Source organism: Crassostrea angulata, chromosome 5 (genome assembly GCF_025612915.1).
Source record: "Crassostrea angulata isolate pt1a10 chromosome 5, ASM2561291v2, whole genome shotgun sequence".
Taxonomy (NCBI): domain Eukaryota; kingdom Metazoa; phylum Mollusca; class Bivalvia; order Ostreida; family Ostreidae; genus Magallana; species Magallana angulata.
Genome location: NC_069115.1, coordinates 14,237,746 through 14,259,859, shown reverse-complemented (window position 1 = coordinate 14,259,859; position 22,114 = coordinate 14,237,746). Strand labels below are relative to the sequence as shown.

General features: G+C 31.5%; 1 protein-coding gene across 1 annotated transcript; it reads right to left on the bottom strand.

Moving 5' to 3' along the window:
- Positions 1 to 7,608: 7,608 nt before the first annotated feature.
- On the bottom strand, positions 7,609 to 21,794 carry LOC128185117 (uncharacterized). Its single transcript, XM_052854794.1, has 9 exons — positions 21,604 to 21,794; positions 21,144 to 21,259; positions 12,758 to 13,535; positions 11,270 to 11,409; positions 10,739 to 10,831; positions 9,661 to 10,116; positions 9,330 to 9,452; positions 8,809 to 8,983; positions 7,609 to 8,227 (listed from the first exon to the last, which is right to left on the bottom strand). The coding sequence occupies exons 1-9, from the start codon at positions 21,792 to 21,794 to the stop codon at positions 7,732 to 7,734; spliced, it is 2,568 nt and encodes an 855-aa protein (XP_052710754.1). The 3' UTR covers positions 7,609 to 7,731.
- Between the last annotated feature and the right edge of the window lie 320 nt (positions 21,795 to 22,114).

Sequence of the window (22,114 nt, the reverse complement as noted above, 5' to 3'; positions counted from 1 at the left end):
CATTTCAAATTACAAGTGCAAATATGATAATTCTTTTAAAGATTATAAAAAATTTTTTTTTATCTCCATTGAAATTGTGAATTACCAAAGATCCTGTTGTTAGGTCTAGGATTTGGGTTGGACTTAAAAATATCAATGATGTTCCGTCCTGTCGACCTGCGTTGGCAATGGTCCTCCTTCTGTACGTAACAGACTGCGCCCTCTTCCGTGCCTCTGACGCCAGATTTGCAACGAGGTGCAGGAGTTCTGTCTGCTTGAAATGGCAGAGGAGGGTGCCGATCCTGAAGGTTCTGTTCAGGGCTGTCTGAAAGTCCTTCGGGTTGTGAAGGTCCCCAGCCTTGAAGAAAGCTTCCCTGAAAATCATCATAATCACCATTATTATTTCTGATGACGTTGAGAATAAGATAGTTATGGTATAGGCCACATAAAATTAATTTTTAGATTCTCATCCCCTCCCGCTCCTCTAAAAATGGCCTTCCCCGATGCATTTTATTTTGTTTTGTAAAAAAATTGAGTGGGAAAAAAAAGTTGGGAAAAAATCAGGCCCAGTAAACAATGAATTCAAAACATTTCAATGGCTGCCTAAACATGTAGATTACTGTTTGATTCTAGTCATGTTTCTTCTTACATTAACAGTTAAGTCAAAATAAGATGGAATTTACATGTTACATCTGGGTTTGTGTACTCATATTAGAATCAACTTAAAAGAATAGAGCAGTTGTTATTTATTAAACATGGTGGAAATGTGTTTTAAAATAATAATGAATAAAAACCGCCCACCCACCCCATATTTTTTTTTGCAAATCAGAATGAGAATATAAATATCAATTTATATGGCCTTAATGAGCACTGTTAGAGGGAGAAGCATGTTTGTTATGGTATTGTTATATGGTTCTATGATTTGTTACGGTAATTCATTTAATAATATTCAAGTGAGATTTGGACTTTTGATTCAGCAGTCACCAGTACAAAGGATTTTGAAGAAACTTACCCTTTTTGCCCATCATCTGTAGTAACATCAACTACGTAGATGGAGTCCTGTGGGTGGGCAACCTCATACAGGATGCTGAAAATGAAGTTGGACCTCATATGCCATTTCTTGCCAATCTTTACATGCCACTGCCCATCAGTTACTTTTATGTTTTCCATTTTCTTGCTGTCTTCTTGCGGTGTTCTGAAAAGATTGTAAAGGATGGTCATTTGCATGCATTCAGATATTCTATTTCCAACTGTTTTCTTTTTGACCAAGGAAATTTGATCAGAAAGGGGATCAAAGTTTTTGCTTGATTATACCCCATTGCATTGAAGTTGATTGGGTATGTACCCATCAGGCACTCCATTAATCCTGTTGTTTGAAAGTGCAATTCTATCAGTAAGTCGTGCCTAGTTGCCTGTTTGGAAGTTTTTATCTCTTTATTTTTTTTACAAGCTGTTCTTTTAGGTAGGGTAGATTCAAGTTTGTTCAAATCACAATCCCCAAAGGTTAGGGTGGGGCCACAATTTTCTTGACCAACCAAGTTCATATCCCAGTTAACTTTACAACATTACTGTTTATTTTTTATTTAAGTAAATGTGATTGGGGGTAGAATTTTGTAAAATCTCTAAGCGTGGTCATTATTAGGCTAGAAATTACCCACATGGGTCAAACACTACACTATGAATAAGATTTAATACTTTATTATTTCTACAAGACAGGGTGTCTTCAAGGGGGCATTATACCTATATACAATTGATGCACAATTACATAAAGACCAAGATATGGTCTAGGTATGGGGATCTCAAATTATTACATATATTTCATATTTAAGGGGGTGGTGGTTTTAATACAACTTCTGGGGGTCATGCACTTTTCATTGTAATGACATTAGAAACAGGAATATATGGCTTAGTAGTGGGGATCCCGACAGTTTCTCAAATATATTTTCCTCATCCATGTTTCATTGACACCAGAACAATCCCATAGAGTTATGGCACACATTATATTGGAATAATTAGATGCATCATATCGTTAAAAACATTATTATTTAGGACAAAAAGGACCCCTCCCCCTATTATATTTCACAAAAACATATGATAAAGTCTCTACAATCATTTTCATGTAATACACAAATTAGACCAGTAATTTAGGTCCAGTACTATCTCTTGATTTAACTATATAGCTTGAATAAGCAAGAAGAAGGACTTAGAAGGTACAGTTTCTATTAATATTGGCCTTAAAATTCAAAGGTTGTTTAAATCTCATGAAAATACACATATATACTATCTTGAACATGTGTGTATATGAAATGTATATGAAATGCCAAGTTAAGAATGATTGTGACTTCAACATTTTGGCACGTTTCTAAGATTTTCTCAGAAATTGTGAAAAAGGCACACAAGAGGAAAATGTGTCCGCAGATGTCGCCCACAACAAAATTATTATATTTTATGTGTTTTAACATTATGAAGTTAAAATGTGGGTTTCATTGGGGTGACAGCTGTGGACATTAGTCTTCTATTAAAAAATCTACCGAGGAATTGATGTCTTCTGCTCAGTTCTATGAAAATTACAGGTAAATGCACTGTTTGTGGCGTCACAATTACCGTAGTGAAAGTATAATCAGTTAACTAATTATAGATTATTAGTTTATGGGTATTTTTGTGGAAATTGATGTTACATTTCCATTTTTGGTAATAATTTAAAAAATCACTCTAAAACAGGGCAAAATATGACTGAAACTGTACTTAGTTCTTTAGAGTACTGGTAGATTCATTTAACTATCTTGTCTTTTCTTAAATATGTAATTATACCCCCGCAAACGAAGTTTAGGGGGGTATATTGGATTCACCTTGTCCGTCCGTCTGTCTGTAGACGCAACTTTGTCCCCCCTTTAGAATTTTTTATTACTGCATGGAACAGTTTGAAAATTTGTACATATGTTGAACACCATCTGAGGATGTGCACCTGCATTTTTTTTTAAGAGCAGACAAGATTTAATGGTTTTATGACAATTTTCATTTTCCTTATTCTATTGTACACTAATGTTGAAAAATAAGGGAGGTAATCCTTACAGATTTTATCAATTAATACATGTAGTATTAAAACACTCTAAAATATATTTATATTAATACAAGGTTTTTTATCTTTATGTCTTAATTAATAAAAAAAAATATTTTTTATAACTATTCTATCAACTGCAAAGTTTTTGTTTGTCAATGATAAATTCTTAGGAGCTAATGAGAACATCAAAGACAAGTGTGGCTGAATTCATTTGTCCCAAGGGAGCCATTATCTGAGCCATGGTTCAGATGCAGCATGTGTTTAGGGGAAATTGATGATGGTTTTGGGTTTTTTTTTAAACTGTTTCATGTAAACCAAAAGGTTCTATCATTATAAGGAAATAAATAATATCATTATTAACAAAGAAGTTAAACTATTTTTAGAAGTTGTTTTAAATTTATCAGTCAAGTAAATTGATGAAGTGACCCTATTGAGCATTAATTTAAATGATAGGCTGTTAGATTGGTCCTCTGCTAATAATGTATCTGATGCACATTTAAACCAGGGTTTGGTACTGTAGATGCCATATTCGCACTACACGGAATGATTTCACATCACATTCATAGGGGTAAAAAGTTATATTGTTGCTTTATAGATTATAAAAAAGCTTTTGACAGTGTCGATGAAAAACAAACTGTTTTATAAACTTGCAAGAAGCGGAGTCACAGGAAAATTTCTTAGTGTTATTCGTAAACTCTACAGTGATGTTAAATCATGTGTGAAGTTCAAATCAGATCTCCCGAGTTCTTTTCTTCCACAAGGGGGGTAATGCAGGGTGAGGCACTGAGATGTATACCATGTTAAAACTTTTTATCCTTTTTTACACTGATGACACAGTTATATTTTCTGGAAACCCAGACGATTTACAAAAATCACTGAACTTTTTTTCTGAATATTGTGATCTGTGGAAACTTGATCATGTAAACATTAAAAAGACTAAAGTATTAATCTTTTACAAATTTAAGGTCATGTTACAAAAAGAATTTTATTATACAGAGATGTACCTCTTGAAATTGTGAATGACTTTAAATATCTTGATGTTATTATGTCTCGTAGTGGATCTTTTTAAAGTATGAAAAAACATTTAACTGAGCAAGGCTCAAAAGCTTTGTATGGTGTATTTAGAAAAATAAATTATGTAAGAGAAAGTTCATTAAAAAATTTTGAAATTTGTACCGCAGTCCAGTACCCCAAATTGTATGGTTTATCGGGAAACTGGGCAATGTCATTTGATTATAATCTTTATCAAGGTACGGATAATAACTTACTGGGCTAAACTTTTAGTGGCACATGATTGTAAACTTACACATATAATGTATCGCTATTTTTATAAATGTTTTTCTGAGGGTTCGTTTATGCACCCATGGTTGAAATATGTTAGAGATATTCTTAACTCATGTGGTCTGTCCTATGTCTGGATTAATCAAAGTTTTTTTTAGTACCAAATGGCTAAAATCTATTGTTAAAAAGACACTCATAAATCAGTTTTTACAAGATTGGTACAGGAGTGTAGAAAATTCACCCAAATGTTTTAATTTTAATCTTTTAGAAAAGCTTTTGACAGAAAATTTATCTTATGAAATTTACAAAATTTAGAGCCTGTAATCATAAATTACTTATTGAAACTGGCAGATGGAATAACATAGAAAGATGTCATAGAATTTGTTCATTATGAACACTTTCGGTGACGAATACCGGCCACTATGTTATAAAATGCCAGTCATTTTCTTTATTCCGCAACAAATTAATTGAAGAAAAATATTCAACAAATGTTAATACTTATAAATATGGGAACCGTATGAATACCAATGACATTGACTCATTAAAAAAATTGTCCATATTTGTTAAAAAATATATTAGCTCAATTTATTTAACACTGTACTCTTCCTAACTTGACCCTGCATTTGTACAGTTGTAAATATTTTAGTTTTTTGTACCTCATGTATCATTGATGTGGTTTGAGAGAAATAAGAAATAAACTTTCATTCATTGAACATGCATATAATTTTAGATATACACACATTCATTATTTATTACAATCAGCCACTATAAATGGTCTCAAATTAAAATTCATGCATCGTCAAGTTCATCAATGTTTTAGTCATTTAAACAACAAACTATATCCAAAGCTCACAAATACTACAATTTTTAATAGCCAAAGAAAATAATTCAATTATGCCAATTACAGAATTTGTAATTTAATAATTATTGAAGGACTGAAGAGCTGTCAATTTAAGTTTCAAACTGTGGTACGGAATCTGAAGGAATTATGCAAATTATTGATCTGATATAGTGTATCTTTTCAATTTAACTAAAGATATTTTTTTCCGTACAACCTGAAGTGTTGTATTTTTTTTTATGTTCACATTATGTTCATATTAGATCATATTATAATCCTAAAGTGAGTTATTTCAATAAAATTTAGCCATCATATTTGATTATTAATAAATGCTAAAGATATATCATTATTTCCATTAAAAAAAAATTGGACAACAGTACTTGATTAATAATAATTTTTGCCATAAAGTTCAGTGACAGTATGTTAACTAACAAGGTTTTGGAATTGATAAATATTACAATACCTAATTAAAGAACATTTTTTGAATAATTTTTGATTAAATATAGTTTGTTGTGGGAAAAACAGTCTTACTGAACTGCTTGATCACTTAATTTTTCTATGAAAATAATTATATTATATTTTCCTTGATTAAAATAAAAAAATGTTTTAAAATATTTTTAAAAATGCTGTAGAAGACTAACTAGTGTAAAATAATTCTTTTACTAATAAAGAAAGGTACCGATAAATAATTGATTTTAACTAAGATTTGTAAATTGTTTAATGTTTCTTGGATACAGCATAAGAAATATGGTTTTAAATGTGAAACTCTTGCTCTGATGCTTAAATAAACCTAAAACTTTGTAAGCACTTACCTTCTCTGAAGTCTTCAAATGATTGATACTATGATTGTCAATTACTACCCTTTTATAAGGTGTTTGGTTGGTTGGGGGGAGGGGGTGTAACCCAATGTTTGTTTAGTGTCAACCATCATTTTAGAGGGTGGAGAGACCCCAATGTTTGTTTACTGCCAACCAACATTTTGGAGGGGGTGGGGGCAATGTATATGTAAAGTCAACCATCATTTTGGAAGTGTTGGGGAAAGGCCCTGAGGGGAGAGACCTTAATGTCAGTGTACTGTCGACCCCAGTTTTTAAAGCATGCAACTTTAGTTTTTGATTGTTGTAAAAACAATTGGGATTGAAGCATGCAACTTAGTTTTTGATTGTTGTAAAAACAATTGGGATTGAAGCATGCAACTTAGTTTTTGATTGTTGTAAAAACAATGGCGATGGAGTTTTTTTGTTTTACCTAAATCAAAGGTTGAAAAAATAATAAAAAATTAAGAATTATATATTGATTGATGGTAATCCATTGTCTTTGGTATTTGCAACCCAGCATAAAGCATCAATGGAAAACATGAGAGCCAAAGTAGTTTGAGTGCATGTGGTGTCTTTATTAGTGTGTACATTTGAAGAAAAAAAATTGTAAAATTCAATGAAATGAGTGACATTCAAAATAGATTTCTTAATGTATTTTTGTGTTTGGTTAAAGTACGAAATCCATTAAATACTACTTTCCTTGCTAAGTCTATTGGGAAAATGCATTTTTACAAATATATTTATACTAGTAAAAGTAATTATTTCCTCACAAATCTATTGGTAAAAAGATTGCAAAAGCTTTCCCCTTCTTTGGAAATGCCAAAGCAATTCATAATGAGCTTATCTCGAGAAAATATTTTTCATACTTTTTTGGAAAGAGCAGACAACTCATTAAAAAGGTCACTTAATTATTTAACTAGAAACAGTCTTCCGAGTTTTGTTTATGTCGGGCTCATATTTGTATTTTGTTTAGTTTAGATCAATCAAAGTTGTAAAATTCACCTCTGAGTTATGGATGGACTACCTTAATTAGATTGAAGAGAGCTCATATTAGCAAAAAAAATAAAAAACACCATAAAGGTGTTGTTAGTACAATATTTGTAAAAAACTGATTTAGTAGGAATATCAATTACAAGAAATTTAACAACAATAGGTTTGAATAGGCTTGATTTCTCTTTACTTATAAACATTGCTACTAAATCATTTTTTAAAATATTGTACAACCCTTTTTAAAAATATAATTGGATTAATGTCCTAAATTCTTGTTTAGTAAAGGGACCTTGACAACCGCTAGACATAATTTGAAATCAAAATTTTGTTTAAATTCGAAAAATGAAGCTCTTCACACAAATAACTGAAGACATTTCCATTTTAATGGATTCTGAATGATCTGCATTTTGATAAAGTATATGACTTGAATAAAATTAGCCGATCAAATATTTGTACTTGTATTACCATACTCTTTTGAATATGTGTTTCAGAGAAAATATGGCAGTTATCAACCTGAACATGGAAAATAGATAGATTGTTGACCTTGTTCTCACATTAAAAAAAAATACCTTCATTGTATGTTTAGAGCTTCATTTTAAATTATTGTTTAACAGGAAAAAAAAAACAAGTCTGATTTTGCAAACATGAAAGGGATTTATAATCAAATCAATTGTTTAAACACATATCAATATACAATTTGTACAGTATACACAAATCACTGCAATTTAGTTCACAATGCTGTACACTTAGCCTGAATGCACTATTTATGCCAGTTTTGATAGGAGCTTGGAATTAATTCCTGGGAGGACAGGTTCCTTGCCTTTCCTTCGGCACTTTGCAGTATACGTGTTTCTGCGTTTGATGTTCCTATGAACAAAGAAAAGGTGATGTGTCTGTGACATTGAATTTGCAATTTTCTTGAATCTGGAAAACCAGGAGAATGTTTGCTCTGCAACCATGGTGTTGTAACCAGGAGGAAGGGCTTCATCGGCACTGTACACTTCCTTACATCTAGGATTTTTGTGGTTTGCCAGATGAAGTCGATCAATAATTTTCCTGATGTTTCTCCACATCATGTGGAATGGGGGAGGCAGGGGAAGGTCCTCTTTAGAAGCTTTCAGGGAGTCAAGTTGACACATATTGTCATAACACAAGATGTAATTTTCCATTGCCTCTTCGAGATCCTCTTCTGGAACATCTTTTAGCTCCAAGTACATGAGGCGTACAACCTGCATGAATATCTGGGAAGGACTCTCAGACCTAAAAAAAAAAAATTTAAACAAAATATAATTCTTGTACTATCTTCGTTCATAGGTTATTGAAGTCCTGGTCCCACTGTCACCAACTTTTAAGTCACTCAATTTTATGTTCAACTTAAAATTTTATAAGAAAATGTAAAAATTTTAGGCAATTTCTCAGCCGTGATTTTCAGCATTGAAGGTTGGTGATGGTGGGGCCTGTTGTTTTTGGATTATTTTTTCAACTTATGCATATATGATATATCAGTTTGAACAGATAATAATATTGGTGAATAAAGTTGAGATTAAGGTGTTGTCCTGAACCAAAACAAGTTTCATTTTTGACAATTATACTGTTTTAAGTACACACAGTATTCATATCAATAACAATTTCTATCCATCATAACGTACTTTTCATTATAGGAGAATAGAACAAAATCTTAGGTTGCTGTGATATATATACACAATTGTTATAGAACTACATATATGAATTAATTAAACATGGTGAATACGAATAGGATCTCATTATAAAAAAAAAATGACTGGAATGTTTTAAGATAGTTTGCTTATACCGGGTATATAAGAAGCAATCTATTTTCTCACTTGAAAATTGGGTCGAAGTAAGTGATGTGTCCTCCACCGGTTACGCACAGAAAATGTCCTCTGGACCTTTGGCGAAGTCGTGCTTTCTCCCCAGTATCCTTGTTGCATATTTCAGCAGACTTTGAATCGTCATCCCATGAACTCGCACTCATATTTGAAACTATTTCATTTGTTCCTAGAAAATAAATTTGATATAATAATATTTGTTTTTGGCGGAATATACATATTAAGTGCAAAGACTTATTTTTTTAAACTACATGTACATCAGGTGATAAACTCCTGGCATTTGGTTTTTTCTCTTAAAAAAAGACATATCTTCATAAAAACTTCAACAGAAGTTGTCAGCTATCACAAAAGTATTGTTCTTAGTCCTCCTTGATGGTGGCATTGATATAAAAAAAAATAGACAAATTCACACATTTTGGAAAAATTATCAAAATTAATGTTAATATCATATTACCGTAGACTTTTATTTACTAGTCTTCACTCAGTATTGGTTTGCTATGTTTAAATTTGTTTACCTTGGTAATTCAAAGCTGACAACCCCAGTGCCTTCCCAGTGGAATCGCTTTCATATAACTGGGATGCAAATTCCAGCAACTTTTCATCAACCTTTTTGATGTCACTGGCAGACTTTGGGTGAACTGCAATAAACAGTACAAAATTCTAAGTGATATTCTACATTAAAGACCTTTTACTATTTGAGCATTTATTATTTTCTTTGTAAACACTCTGAAACTAATTTTGTTAACATGAATATGTAAGAATACAAGTATACATGAAACTTTTTTTTAATTATTTCTTTTTTTGGTTACATTATTTGCAGTTTCACCAATATTTGCATACAATTACCTGCACATCCTAGGAATTTCAGAAAGTCTTCTTTTTTGGTGGGGATCTGGTGTCTTTCCAACAGCTGGTGATGTTCTCCACAGAATACTGATCCGGCCTTTGGTTCTTGGGTGCACACATTTGGAAATGTCAACAAGGGGTAGCCATCAATTTCCATGGGCACAGCAAACATGCAATGACACATGCACACTTTCCAACAACTGTCTATAACACGCAGATTGCTGCAACCCTTGCTCTTACATAAAGGCGAGCAGTCTTCTTCCTTGTGCTCATACAGTTCACTTTTCCGCAGACAGTCAATTTCTTTCATCACATCTTCCCTTGTCCTGGTCTTACTGAGGAAAATATGCTGAAGTCCACGCTCTTGTATTTCGTTTTCAAGTTCTCCTGTGAAGTACACGGCTGCAGCATTTTTCCTCGTCATATTTACTTGGAGACAGCTTTCTTCTTCAGGATCTATAAAATTAATTTTGAAATTCTGTTACTATTTGGATTGTAATGTTTCAGATTCACACCGCACTTACCACTACGGAGCAATTTGATACTGCGGGCGTTAAATTTATTCTAATTAATAAAAAATCAATTGTAAAAATTGGCCTGACATTCTGTCCTAATTTGGGAGTTTATTTCCAAGCAACATCCTTCTCAGATATTTCAATGGAACTTTTTCAAGTGAATAACCTAATAATGTTTCCTCACGTCAAGGTGCATTTGTAATCACATTACGTGTATTGCATTTTATGCTGTATTGGATGGAGAAGGCTTATAAAGGCAATGCCTCTTTAGAGTAATGCTTCAGTAAATCCAACAATGTCAAACCAATTTAATTAACTTAATTCAGAAACCACCCGTGCATTTTTTTAAGCAAGGAAAAGAAACAAGATAATTTACCTTTAAAAATGTTATATTTATCATACTCTTATTTTACACAACAACCTAGCCATCTAAAAAGTTTGTGCATGTGAAATTTTTTCATTATTATGCTGCAAAAGTTACATACATTTAAAGGTGGCACTAAAGGGAGATAACTCATACAATCTTAATATATTTAGCAGAGCATTATGAGTGCATTTCTTACCATGAGATGACTGCGATTCAGTGATTGAATCTGTCATTTCACAATCAGCAATGGTTTGATCATCTATGTTGTCATCATTGGAAAAGTTGGTGCCTGAAATAGATATATCATTGTTGTATAAAGTTTAAGTACCAACTAGCCCTGGTAGTTGGTTTTTATTTCAGTAAAAATGTATTAAACAAGCTATTACAAAAAAATTTGGACACTGAGTATACAAGCATAAAAAATTAACCAAAAGTATGGTTCTTTATATATACGGTATTAAGCATTGTATCATCATAATAGGTTAATTCCCGCTCTTGTGCGATATATCATCTAAGACTATACGTATTCTGCACATAAATATTAGCTTCATTTTATTCAGTTTAAAATATTTGCAGTTAAGAGAATAAAAATAGGAATACAAAATCTTGTAAAATTATTGAAATGAATTCCCCATTTTATGGCTGCAAATAAATATGTATCTCTTCCCAGTTCTCAGACAAAAGGAATTATGCAAATCAATTTTAAATGCATATTGCATATCAATACCTGAAGTCTTTAAATCAGTCTTCTCAGATGTCAACATGTAGTCTCTCCAAGCATGAAACTTTTGAGTTCTGGGATGGTTTTCCGAGTAAACAGCATTGAAGATTTCTGCAAAGGCTTGGTGCGAAACAAATCCATGGTTGCTACAATAAGAATACAATGATGAAATATTTTAAAGTATGATGCATTTACATTCAGTCCATAAGCAACAATATGTTTCGGGATGTTGTAGTATTGGAATATAGAAACATGAAATTCTTTTGTTACTCATGCGGGATATTAAGGTGGCGCAGCATTGATTGCAGGCGAAAAAAAAATATATAACCTGAGTTTAATTGTTTTTGTGCAATCATCACTACCGTCATAACCCGTATAAATCAAGTAAAATTAACTAAATTACTGTTGACGTACATTAGTATGTGAATTTGTTTGATATCCCCAATCAATATTTTTTTGTGCAGTGTGGTTTTTCTTAGGTCGATAAAGTTAATTAAGATTATCAATAAACGATGTGTGTAGATGAGTTACAATAAGTAAAATTCCATAAGAAAAAAAAGGAATCATAGTTGGTGAATGTAAATATAGTTTTAATGAAAACCTATGATTTGAGATGTAACAGTTTTCTTGAAATTCCTAGCAGTCACTTTACTACACTATTTTTCCTTATCATATATCTGTATTATATCTTTAATTGTCTGGTTAATATGTTTATAATACTTTTCACAATAATTCATTGGAATCTGCTTCCTGTGGGTGAAATGTTATCATTATCACTAAAAGGGGTTTACATGCAGTCCTCCTATCAATTGATTAAATCTTATTTTCTTCAAGACCACAAGCAGTCAAGTATATGAGATATGACTGTATGCATGTACCGGTATATCTATATCGATTTCTTTTGGTTATTCCTGTTTTTATTTTTATTTTTTTTTCATTTCACCTTATTTTTTTTCTTCACATTTCCCTACTCACTTCTCGTGTATATTTAAATTATATCTAATCAGTGAAGTAGTTTATTTGTACAAAAATGAACATAAGTTTAGGAAAGCAAAATTATGAATTCAGGAATCTCAAAATATCCCAACACAGAGGGTCACAAGATGGTGAATGTAATATGTCTCAGTCAATATTGTTTAATATCACAATAGCTAATTTAAATGAATAATTTAAGCCTTTATATATACCTGCATATGTTAACCAAAGATCACAAACTTAAAATCCACTTGGGGCTTTTGTTCATATTTACTGAATTAAATTCTAAAAATCATATTATCCCCCCCCCCCCACATTGCTTTCTTTTTTGCCTATATTGGACTTCTATACTTTAATGCATAAGGCTTTCTTTCATTACAAGTAATTTTTGCTGACTAGAATAACTATTACAATCTGTCTGTATAGTAACCCCATGACACCCGATCAAAATCTGTGAGACTCATAAACCCACAATTAAATTTTAAAATGCAAAATTTATTATCATAGAATTCTAATTACCTAGATTCACATAGGAACTCGTGCAGGTCCTTGCTCCAAAAGACTCTGTTACTTGCACTTTTCCACTGGCTGGCACTTGGTAGCGAATAAAATGCTTTTCCTCGATTTGGTGAAGAGTATCCATCCACATGGTAATACATTTGACACGATTTGCATTTTAAAACACCTCTTTGGCCTGGAATGGGTCCACTCAAGGTGTACAGGGTGACTGCAACTCTGGCAAAGGAATACAGAGTCTCTTCACACTGCAGACATTCAGTCACTGGGGGGTTGATGAAAGCTAAATAGGGTTCCTTGTGGAGCCAGGTAGCTTGCCACAACAGTGATGAAATGTCTGCTGGGTTGTCCTTGTGGAAGGTCATCAGATTTGGGCAACACGGAAGAATTCGCAGAAAGTGCAACAAAGATTCCGGCTTTGTTGATGCAAAGAGTGGAGAGGCCTTGCAAATGTTCCTTATGATGACATTCCTGTCTGGAAAATTCTCTGGCACGTGGTTGACGACTGCACAGAGGGTAGCCATCTGGGCAACGGATAGGCACAGGGAAAGAAGGTTTACAGTGTCCTCCTCATTCTCCAAGGGTAGAATGTTTAGATGTTCTTCTGCGTCCATTTTCAATCTATGGATGTTTGCCACAAGTTTGTCTGCTTCCTCCTTTTGGTTGATCAGCACCTCTATTCTTTTGGATGGTGTGTCTGGATCTTTGTTTAAAAGTCTTTTAGTCTTTGAAGGAGTTCTTGTGCCCACATCTTTAAGGGTGCGCCGTTTCCGAGGGGTATCTAAATAGAAATAATAAAAGGTGTAATATCAGTACCGGTACATGAGTTTTAAAGGAAGAGTCATTTCAAACTTTTTCAATGTGTTAATTTCTTTTGATCAAATTATTAGGTGACTGAAAGGAACAGAAAGAGGTTACCCGTACTTTTACCTTTAGTTTAATATTAGGCATTGAAAGTAAAATAAGGTCATTTGAAATGATTGACAAAATGACAGAAGTCAAAACCAATAGAAAATTGAATTTTTCTTTTGTAATTATTATGTGTCTTATAAGCCCCGATCATCATGCTTTAAAAATATGTCATATATTTAATACAATAATAGTGCTGTAATTTTAGTATTAATATTTCGATCATAACATGTATTACACAACATTCATAAAGGGTCTTTTTGAAATCAATATCAATTTGTGCAGGTTTTCTAGTGAAGGAATAGAAGTAAATTATGCAATTTTTGAACATTTTTGTGATGAGACAAATCCTTTAATTTGCACTTTTATAGATATTGAAGGAAAACCCCCATAAATGACTAGATCTCTTTGCCAAATAGTTGCTTACAAATAGAACATGGTTGAGTATTGTTGATGTTGATGTTGTATGTATATTTGAAATATATGACCGGAAATTATAATAGCTAGGTAAAATTACAATAGGTATAATAATAATCATTATAATATTATTTATACATTTATAGTAACTAGTAATAATTAGAAAAAAAAAAGAAACGAGATGTTTGTGAAACACTTATACCCCCCCTCCCTTGGAAACATCTACCAAGAAAATGAACAGAAACTGCAAATAATTGAATTTTTTTAAGTCAAAGGGGCACAACTCTGTTGAAAATAGCTCGAATATACCCAAAATTGAACTTGACCTAGGTATTATTATAATAAATGTGTTTCATTTCAATACCTGCAACTTTTGTGAAGAAAATGAACAAAAACTGCAAATAAGTGGAATTTTACTAAGTCCAAGGGGCATAACTCTATTGAAAATTGCTCGATCATACCCAAAGTCCAATTTGACCTAGATATTTTTATATTAATTGTGTATACCAAATTTTATTTCAATACTTGCAACCTCTGTGAAGAAAATGAATGGAAACTATTGGTGGACGGACAGACAGACGGACAGCAGCCAAGCAATATGCCCTCCCTTCATCGAAGGGGGTATAAAAATACAAACAAAAGGTTTTATACACAGGTTCAGATTCTGTGGTATAGGACAATAAGAAGGACTAAATAGATTATTGTATAATAATTTCTCTTTGTTGATTGAATATATTCATGAAAATATTTAAATATTGCAATATTTTTATCATAAGTAAGACTAATGTCACCATTTAGAATGAGTTGTACTGAAAAAGGTATTGGCAGTCTTAAGGAATCTATGTTTTTGGATTAGTAAAAGTCTTTGATCACATGCAGTATTTTGGACATTCAATAAAAAAAGTGAGAACATGTTTCATAATTGTTTCCACATATGTCACAACTTGGGTTGTCACTCAGAAAATGATAATATAAATCAGCAAATAAATTACTAGCTGAGTTACGAAGTTGACAATGGATTATATTTTCCTTTCGAACACCATAGTTAAAGTACTTCTTGGATTTGGAACAATACATATTTTTTATGGCATGGGTAAAAGATGACAGTGTTGAAAGACTTTTCATGCATGTACATTGTAATAGGTTGTTTTAGCTAGGGGGACTTGAATTGTAAGGTTGTTCTGATTTCTTAGGGGATAGGATTTTAGGTAATCATTGTCCAATCAGATCAACTAAATATTCGAGTTGCTAATCCATAAACTATCTTATAAAAATAACACAAGCTCATGTATTTTACGTCAAACTTCGAGTGTATCCCAACCAAGTTCAATTTGACTTTAATCCTAAAATAATTATAGCTGCTGCAACTGCAAAATCTTCAAGTAGTTTAGCATCTCTATCAGAACAATTATCCCATACAATGTCAGAATATTCAAGAACTGGGCAACAAAGGCAAAGTAAATTTTTATCAAGGCATCCCTTTTAAGGGTGTGTTTCAACATTTTTAAGATATTTAAACAAGTACAGGCTTTAGAATGAATATCAAGAATATGTGTCCTCCAACTACCACCCTGCTGGAATTTTATATCTAGATGAGTATGTGTTTCAACATTTTCAATAGCAGGCCCATCAGTACCAAATTTAACTTTGGGATTACTAAGTAAACACTCCTTCTACCAAAATCTAAATTACCGGTAACTGTTTTATAGGGATTAATTTCAACCGCCACTTAATGAATTTGCAGATTTCAAATATTATTATCATATATCTACTATAATATACAAAGGGTGATGCATTAGACCCCAATAATTATAGAGGCATTAGTCTTTTCAGTTGCTTTGGTAAATTATTCACATCTATTTTGAATCAAAGATTGTTAACATGGTCTGTCGCAAATGATGTAATCACTGATGCAGTTTGGATTTCAACCCATTTAACGAGGCACAGCTGAGGCTATATTTAGCCTTTCAAATATTATTAATATGTCAATAAGAAAGAAAAAGAAGATTGTATTGTTGACTTTAAGAAAGCAATTGAGACAATTGAAAGATTGAAATTATGGGAAAAATTGTCTAACGTTGCATGGTATTAGAGGAAAATTGTTGAATTTTATTCGTAGTATGTATAATAATATGAAATCATGTGTTAATTCAGCAGGAAAGTTATCTGAGTTTTTTTTAAAAATAACACAGGACTTTTGCAGGGAGAAGTGCTATCTCCAATATTGTTTTCATTATATGTGGATGATTTTGAAATGGAATTTTTGTGCAAAGGTAACATACCATTGATACAAATTCAAGAGTTAAATCTTTTTGTTTTAATGTACGCAGATGACATGGTAATTTTCTCCGAAATTGCACATGATCTTCAAGAAAAGTTAAATACATTGTATTCTTATACATCTGTCTGGGATCTTACTGTAAATGTACAAAAAACCAAAATTGTCATTTTTAGAAATGGTGGTAAAATTCACAATAATGAAAGGTGACCTTTAAATGGCGAGCCAATTGAGGTTATCGATAGCTTTATATACCAGGGCCTTTTGTTACAATTAATGGAAAGTTTAACAATACACAAAAACAGTTGGCGAGCCAAGGGAAAAAAGCCATGTTTTCTTTAAAGTCAAAAACAAGTCAATTGTATCTGAATACAGAAACAATGCTGTCAATTTTTGATATTTATATTGCTAGTATATTAAATTATGGCTGTGAGATATGGGGCATGCATGCTGCAAATGATATAGAAAAAGTGCATTTAGAATATATAAAATTTGTGTTAGTGTGAAGAAGAATTCAAACACTGCACTTGTATATTTTGAAACTGGGAGGCTACCTATGAAAACTATACGAATGTTTAGAATATTCAAATTTTGGTTCAAATTGTTACAAAGTCAGAATTGTATTTTGCAGTCCTGTTACAAAATGCTGTATAATGAGTGTGAATCGTCTTTGGCACCTGCTGAAAATTGGGTTACTGTAATTAAGAATAAACTTTTTGAAATAGGTCTAGGACATATATGGTTTGAACAGAAGTATATACATTGTGAAACCTATTTTCCTTTAATTAAGCAAAGAATCATTGATCACTTTACTCAACAACTTGTAGAACAGATTAATTCCTCATCTCGATGTTATTTTTACAATCATATTAAAGACCAGTTTTCATTACAATATTATTTAACAAAATCAATACCTTCTACATATAAGAAACAAATTACAAGAATTAGATTGTCATTTTATAGACGTTCAATTGAAAGTGGACGACACACTTAATAGTACCAAAAGAAAGACGCTTATGTAAATTTTGTTCAGATATTGAAGATGAATTCCATTTTGTTTTGACATGTGAAATCCGAGTAAAATATATTAAGAAATATTATTGGAAAAAACCTTCTGTATACAAATTTATACAATTATTAAGTGTTCAAAATTTTAAAGAACTGTGTAATTTCGGGAAGTATCTCCATCTAGCTTTCAATATTCATGATAATTAAGAAAAATTTCTCTGGTTTTTTCGCCTGTTAGTAAAATTTTATTTTATATACATTGTCAATGTACTTTACATGTACATGTACCATTATTTCAATAGTGCTATTATTTATATGTAATAACCTATGCCATAAGATGTATGTCTTGTGCAAATTAGGTTACTGCATTGTCTCTGGACATGAAGTGGATAATTATCCATAAACTACCTTTCACATCAACAAAAAGCTGTATAAGCTTCAATGTTTCCAATACAGAATAATAATTAATATTAAGATTTTAGCAACAGACATTTAATATTCAAATCGAAAATATGTACTTTTTGTCACAGAGAAGAGGAAACTATAGAACATATCTGTGGGATTGAAATCTATCATCCAGTTCCTATTCTCTGTAAATGAATGTATATTGTATAATTTATCTTAATAGAAGAATAAAAAATTCATATGCATTTTAATTTACCGAAACTTTGTAATATAATGGACATCCTAAATAGTTTAAATACCATTTTTCTTTGGTAAAATACTATTTTTACACAGCAAGTTAATTATATTAGTATTTCTTCTGCAATGTTATCTTTATAAACACTCTTCAGAACCCATGAAACACAAAAATTATTTTTTATAAAAATGGAGAAAATGTAAATAATCAAATTTGTATTTAAATGATGATATGATAGGATATTACATTGTTTGACAATTGTATTTTTTCTCTCAATCTTATTCATCTAAAAAAGATTCAATTTTTTTAATTTGTTCAAAACCAGGAACAAGCAATTAATAGATGTACATTGTATTTACTGTGTAAATTGCAAGGTGTTAGACATATTTTACAGCTCTCATATATGCTCAAAAGATTCCTTCCTCAAAGACAGTCTTTTGTCTAATTTCTCATGTGTATGGTCTACCTGTATAATTCTTATATATTCTAATATGTTATTTGCAAGGCTCAAAGTTTCACACCTTTCTTTGTTATACAAACTTCAAAGACATACTTGGACAACACCTGCATATGTATAATGTGTGTGTATTTTAAGAGGAGACATGCTTCAAAGGAAAATTTTGGGCTATTTTCTCATGTGTATGGTCTACCTGTATAATTCTTATATATTCTGATATGTTATTTGCAAGGCTCAAAGTTTCACACCTTTCTTTGTTATACAAACATCAAAGACATTCTGTAGACAACACCTGCATATGTATAATGTGTGTGTATTTTAAGAGGAGACATGCTTCAAAGGAAAATGTTGGGCTATTTTCTCATGTGTATGGTCTACCTGTATTATTCTTATATTTTTATGTTATTTGCAAGGCTCAAAGTTTTACACCTTTCTTTGTTATACAAACTTCAAAGACATATTGTTTACACCTTCACCTGCAGATAGATTATTTCAATTACCCTCTGGTGTAGATAAGCAAAGAACCAAGAAATCTACAATGCATTTTTTTTTTTGATATTTGATTTTTTTTAGAGACAAATTAATTAAACTTTAGAGAATAATTAAGGTAGCCCACAACATTTAAATGCTTTGTTATAATTTTTTGATGACGCAACATTACTAGATGACAAATTAATGCTTTATGAAATTACTAATGTCAAACCATTTTTTTTAATGAAATGCTCAGGGTTCCTTATAGACTGTGTTCTGATCATCAACAGATCGAGTTAGCCCTCTAAGGATTTTGTTAAAATTAAATGAATTAAATTTGTGGTAGTCATTTTTTTTTTTCAGAAAAGAATTCCTTATTTTTAACATAGATTACATATACTTTTTATGCATCAATCTCCCCCAACAAAGTCACCTAGCCCATATAATACTTTCTTAGATCTATTGCAGTAGGATTAATATAAATATCAACAAAAAACTGTCTAACACAAGTAGCAGCAAACGATTCCAATTAAATTTTTTATCTATCTATTGCGAAATCTTCCCTCTGTACTGATACAATTAGAGCAAACTGTTTTGATTAGAATTTGAATCTAATTGTAATATAAGTGCTATTACTCTTTGAAATATAATGAAATTTTCATTCCAATATTGTATGTCCTTGTGAATGGGGTATGAATTTAATTAGAAACCAAATGTTTAATACTTAATTTAGGAGAGTTGCAGTTCTGTTACCTTTAATTCATTTAAAGCAATATGAGCTGCAATTTTCAGGCTGAATTTTTTTTTTTACAAAAATTTCTACTGAAATGACAAAAATATCATGGCCGGATTTTAAGTTTCTGTTAGCGTTTGTGGGAAAAGCCGTTAAGAAGCCTTACTTGAAGCATAATTGAATTATTGTTGTCCTGTACAAAAATTTAACTGCTATAAATTCCTTAGAAGATTAATCATTCTTCAGACAAAAATTAATGATTTTTTTCAAATCTTATTTATCATACAAGTATAAATTACATACAGACTAAACATACTAGTGGTTTTTGCAGCAAAATAAATTTCTAGAGAATACAGCTTATATATTGCTTTAAGTTTCAGTACACTATTTTTTGAATTAAATTGATCTATACAAAACCTTACAAATCTAAATATAATATGGTCATAACATGGACGTATATACGTCCCTGGTCATAAGTAAAACAAAGTACACAAGCATTATAAGGTTAAACTTAGTGGTCATAACTAAAACAAAGTACACAAGCATTATAAGGTTAAACTTAGTTTGTACAGCATAATTTCATCTTTCCCCTAAAATCAAATTTTGATTATTAATTGCTTGTTTCCACAAAAATCAATTTTTTGATTATTAATTGCTTGTAAAATTAGTAATAAAAACTAGAAAGGGTTATTTTTATAAATAATTTCTATTTTGTTGGAAAAATAATTACAACATGTATATAAGGATAAAATTAACGATTTCCATAATTAAGCACTATTTATTTTTATCAAAAAATCTTTTTTCAAACTAATCAAATCATTTTGATCAATGCTGAGAAGAGAAATCTAATTTTTTTCTGACAAAAATTTATGAATGTTTCAAGTCTTATTTGCATGTGAGACTTAGCATATTTTGCAGCAAGATAACAGTCTAAAAAATACAGTTCATATTGATTTTAAAATTAACAATATGAATTATACTTTAATATTGCTATTTGTTCAATAGTCTTTAAACTGCAACTGTTATAAACCTCCAGCAAGCTTCAACACAATAAATCAATTAAATAAATTAAATTGAAATGGCTAGCAAACTCATATCTAAGCAAACTTACCCATTCTGATACAAATCCAGTTAAATCACAATATAAACAACAGTTAGCAGCTTAAAACAACAGGTAGCATTCAGTAGGAACTATCATCTAAGACAAAGTGACAGGTAGGCTAGATGAGGTTATTGACAGGTGAGGTATCTAGTGGGAGTGTACTTGACTTTCCATTAGCCAATGAGAATCGATTATTGTGTAACCATTGTACCCTCTGTATCACGTGACCCTAGAGTATCCTGGGTAATTTTCTACTTTCATTTTCCTATGGTTTTGTACTGTACCCTTTTTGTAACCCCTTTCTTCTATATAATATAGGAGGTGTACCCTAGGGTACAAAAGTATCACCTCAAAACAAAGTCCTAATTTCTTGCCATATATGAACTGCTGAACTTCTTGTAGACTGCGCACAATCTCAAACACCGTCCCATCTAGCAGGGAGTTAGCTAGACTAGACAGAAGGTCATAAGGCAGCCGCTGCTGGTATTTACTGCAGAAGGAAACCAAAATCTTCTTATAATGAAAGCCAATTTTTTAAAAAAAAAATCTACTTTGAATATAGAGGCATATTCAAAACAGTACATCCTAAATGTTGGATTAATTCAATGCAAATGAGCGATGAAAGCAACGATTTATTTTCTTCCGAAAAGATAAAATGGTAAAATGTAAGACACAAATAGTATAAGAATATAAATATTGACTATAAATATGACAATTCAAAGGTTTGAACAACTCTCTTTGTTTTAAGAGAAATTAGCTTAAGTAACTCAAGATTTCTTAAAATTTTCAAAAATTCACGAGAAGCCTTTCATAAAGGCTTATATTTTGGTTTACCCCGGTAGCTCTCTAGCCATGTTTTGGAGTTCATTTTGGTAAAAGTAATGTCGTTTCTGTTGATTTTCTCTCCTTACAATTTCTTCTTTTCTAACAGTCAACTCTTCCTTTCCTTGTAACGGCCTTTGGCACGTCTCCAGGCGCCCTGTCGTACTGCCTTTGAACAACGAACTTCCCGGTAAACTATGCATGGGTTTGTTTTAGCAAATTAATCCAAAGAGCTTGGTCTAATTGAAAGAGTTGAACAGCTTTGAAGTCGTTGTGATCAGAAAAAAAAATCAAGCTCTACACCGGATATGAAAGTTTGCATAATAATAACAAAAGCGAAACAATGTATAATAGACAAAATAATTATTTCCGGATTGTTGTTTTTAAAGCGAGTCAAATTGTTTTCACATAAATCGTATAGACAAGAGTGTCTTTTTTAAATTCAAATATTCACTTGGGATTTGTTACGGCTTATTCGTCGGCATTGAAAAGGCACAGTTACTGTCATGCAGTTACATGTACA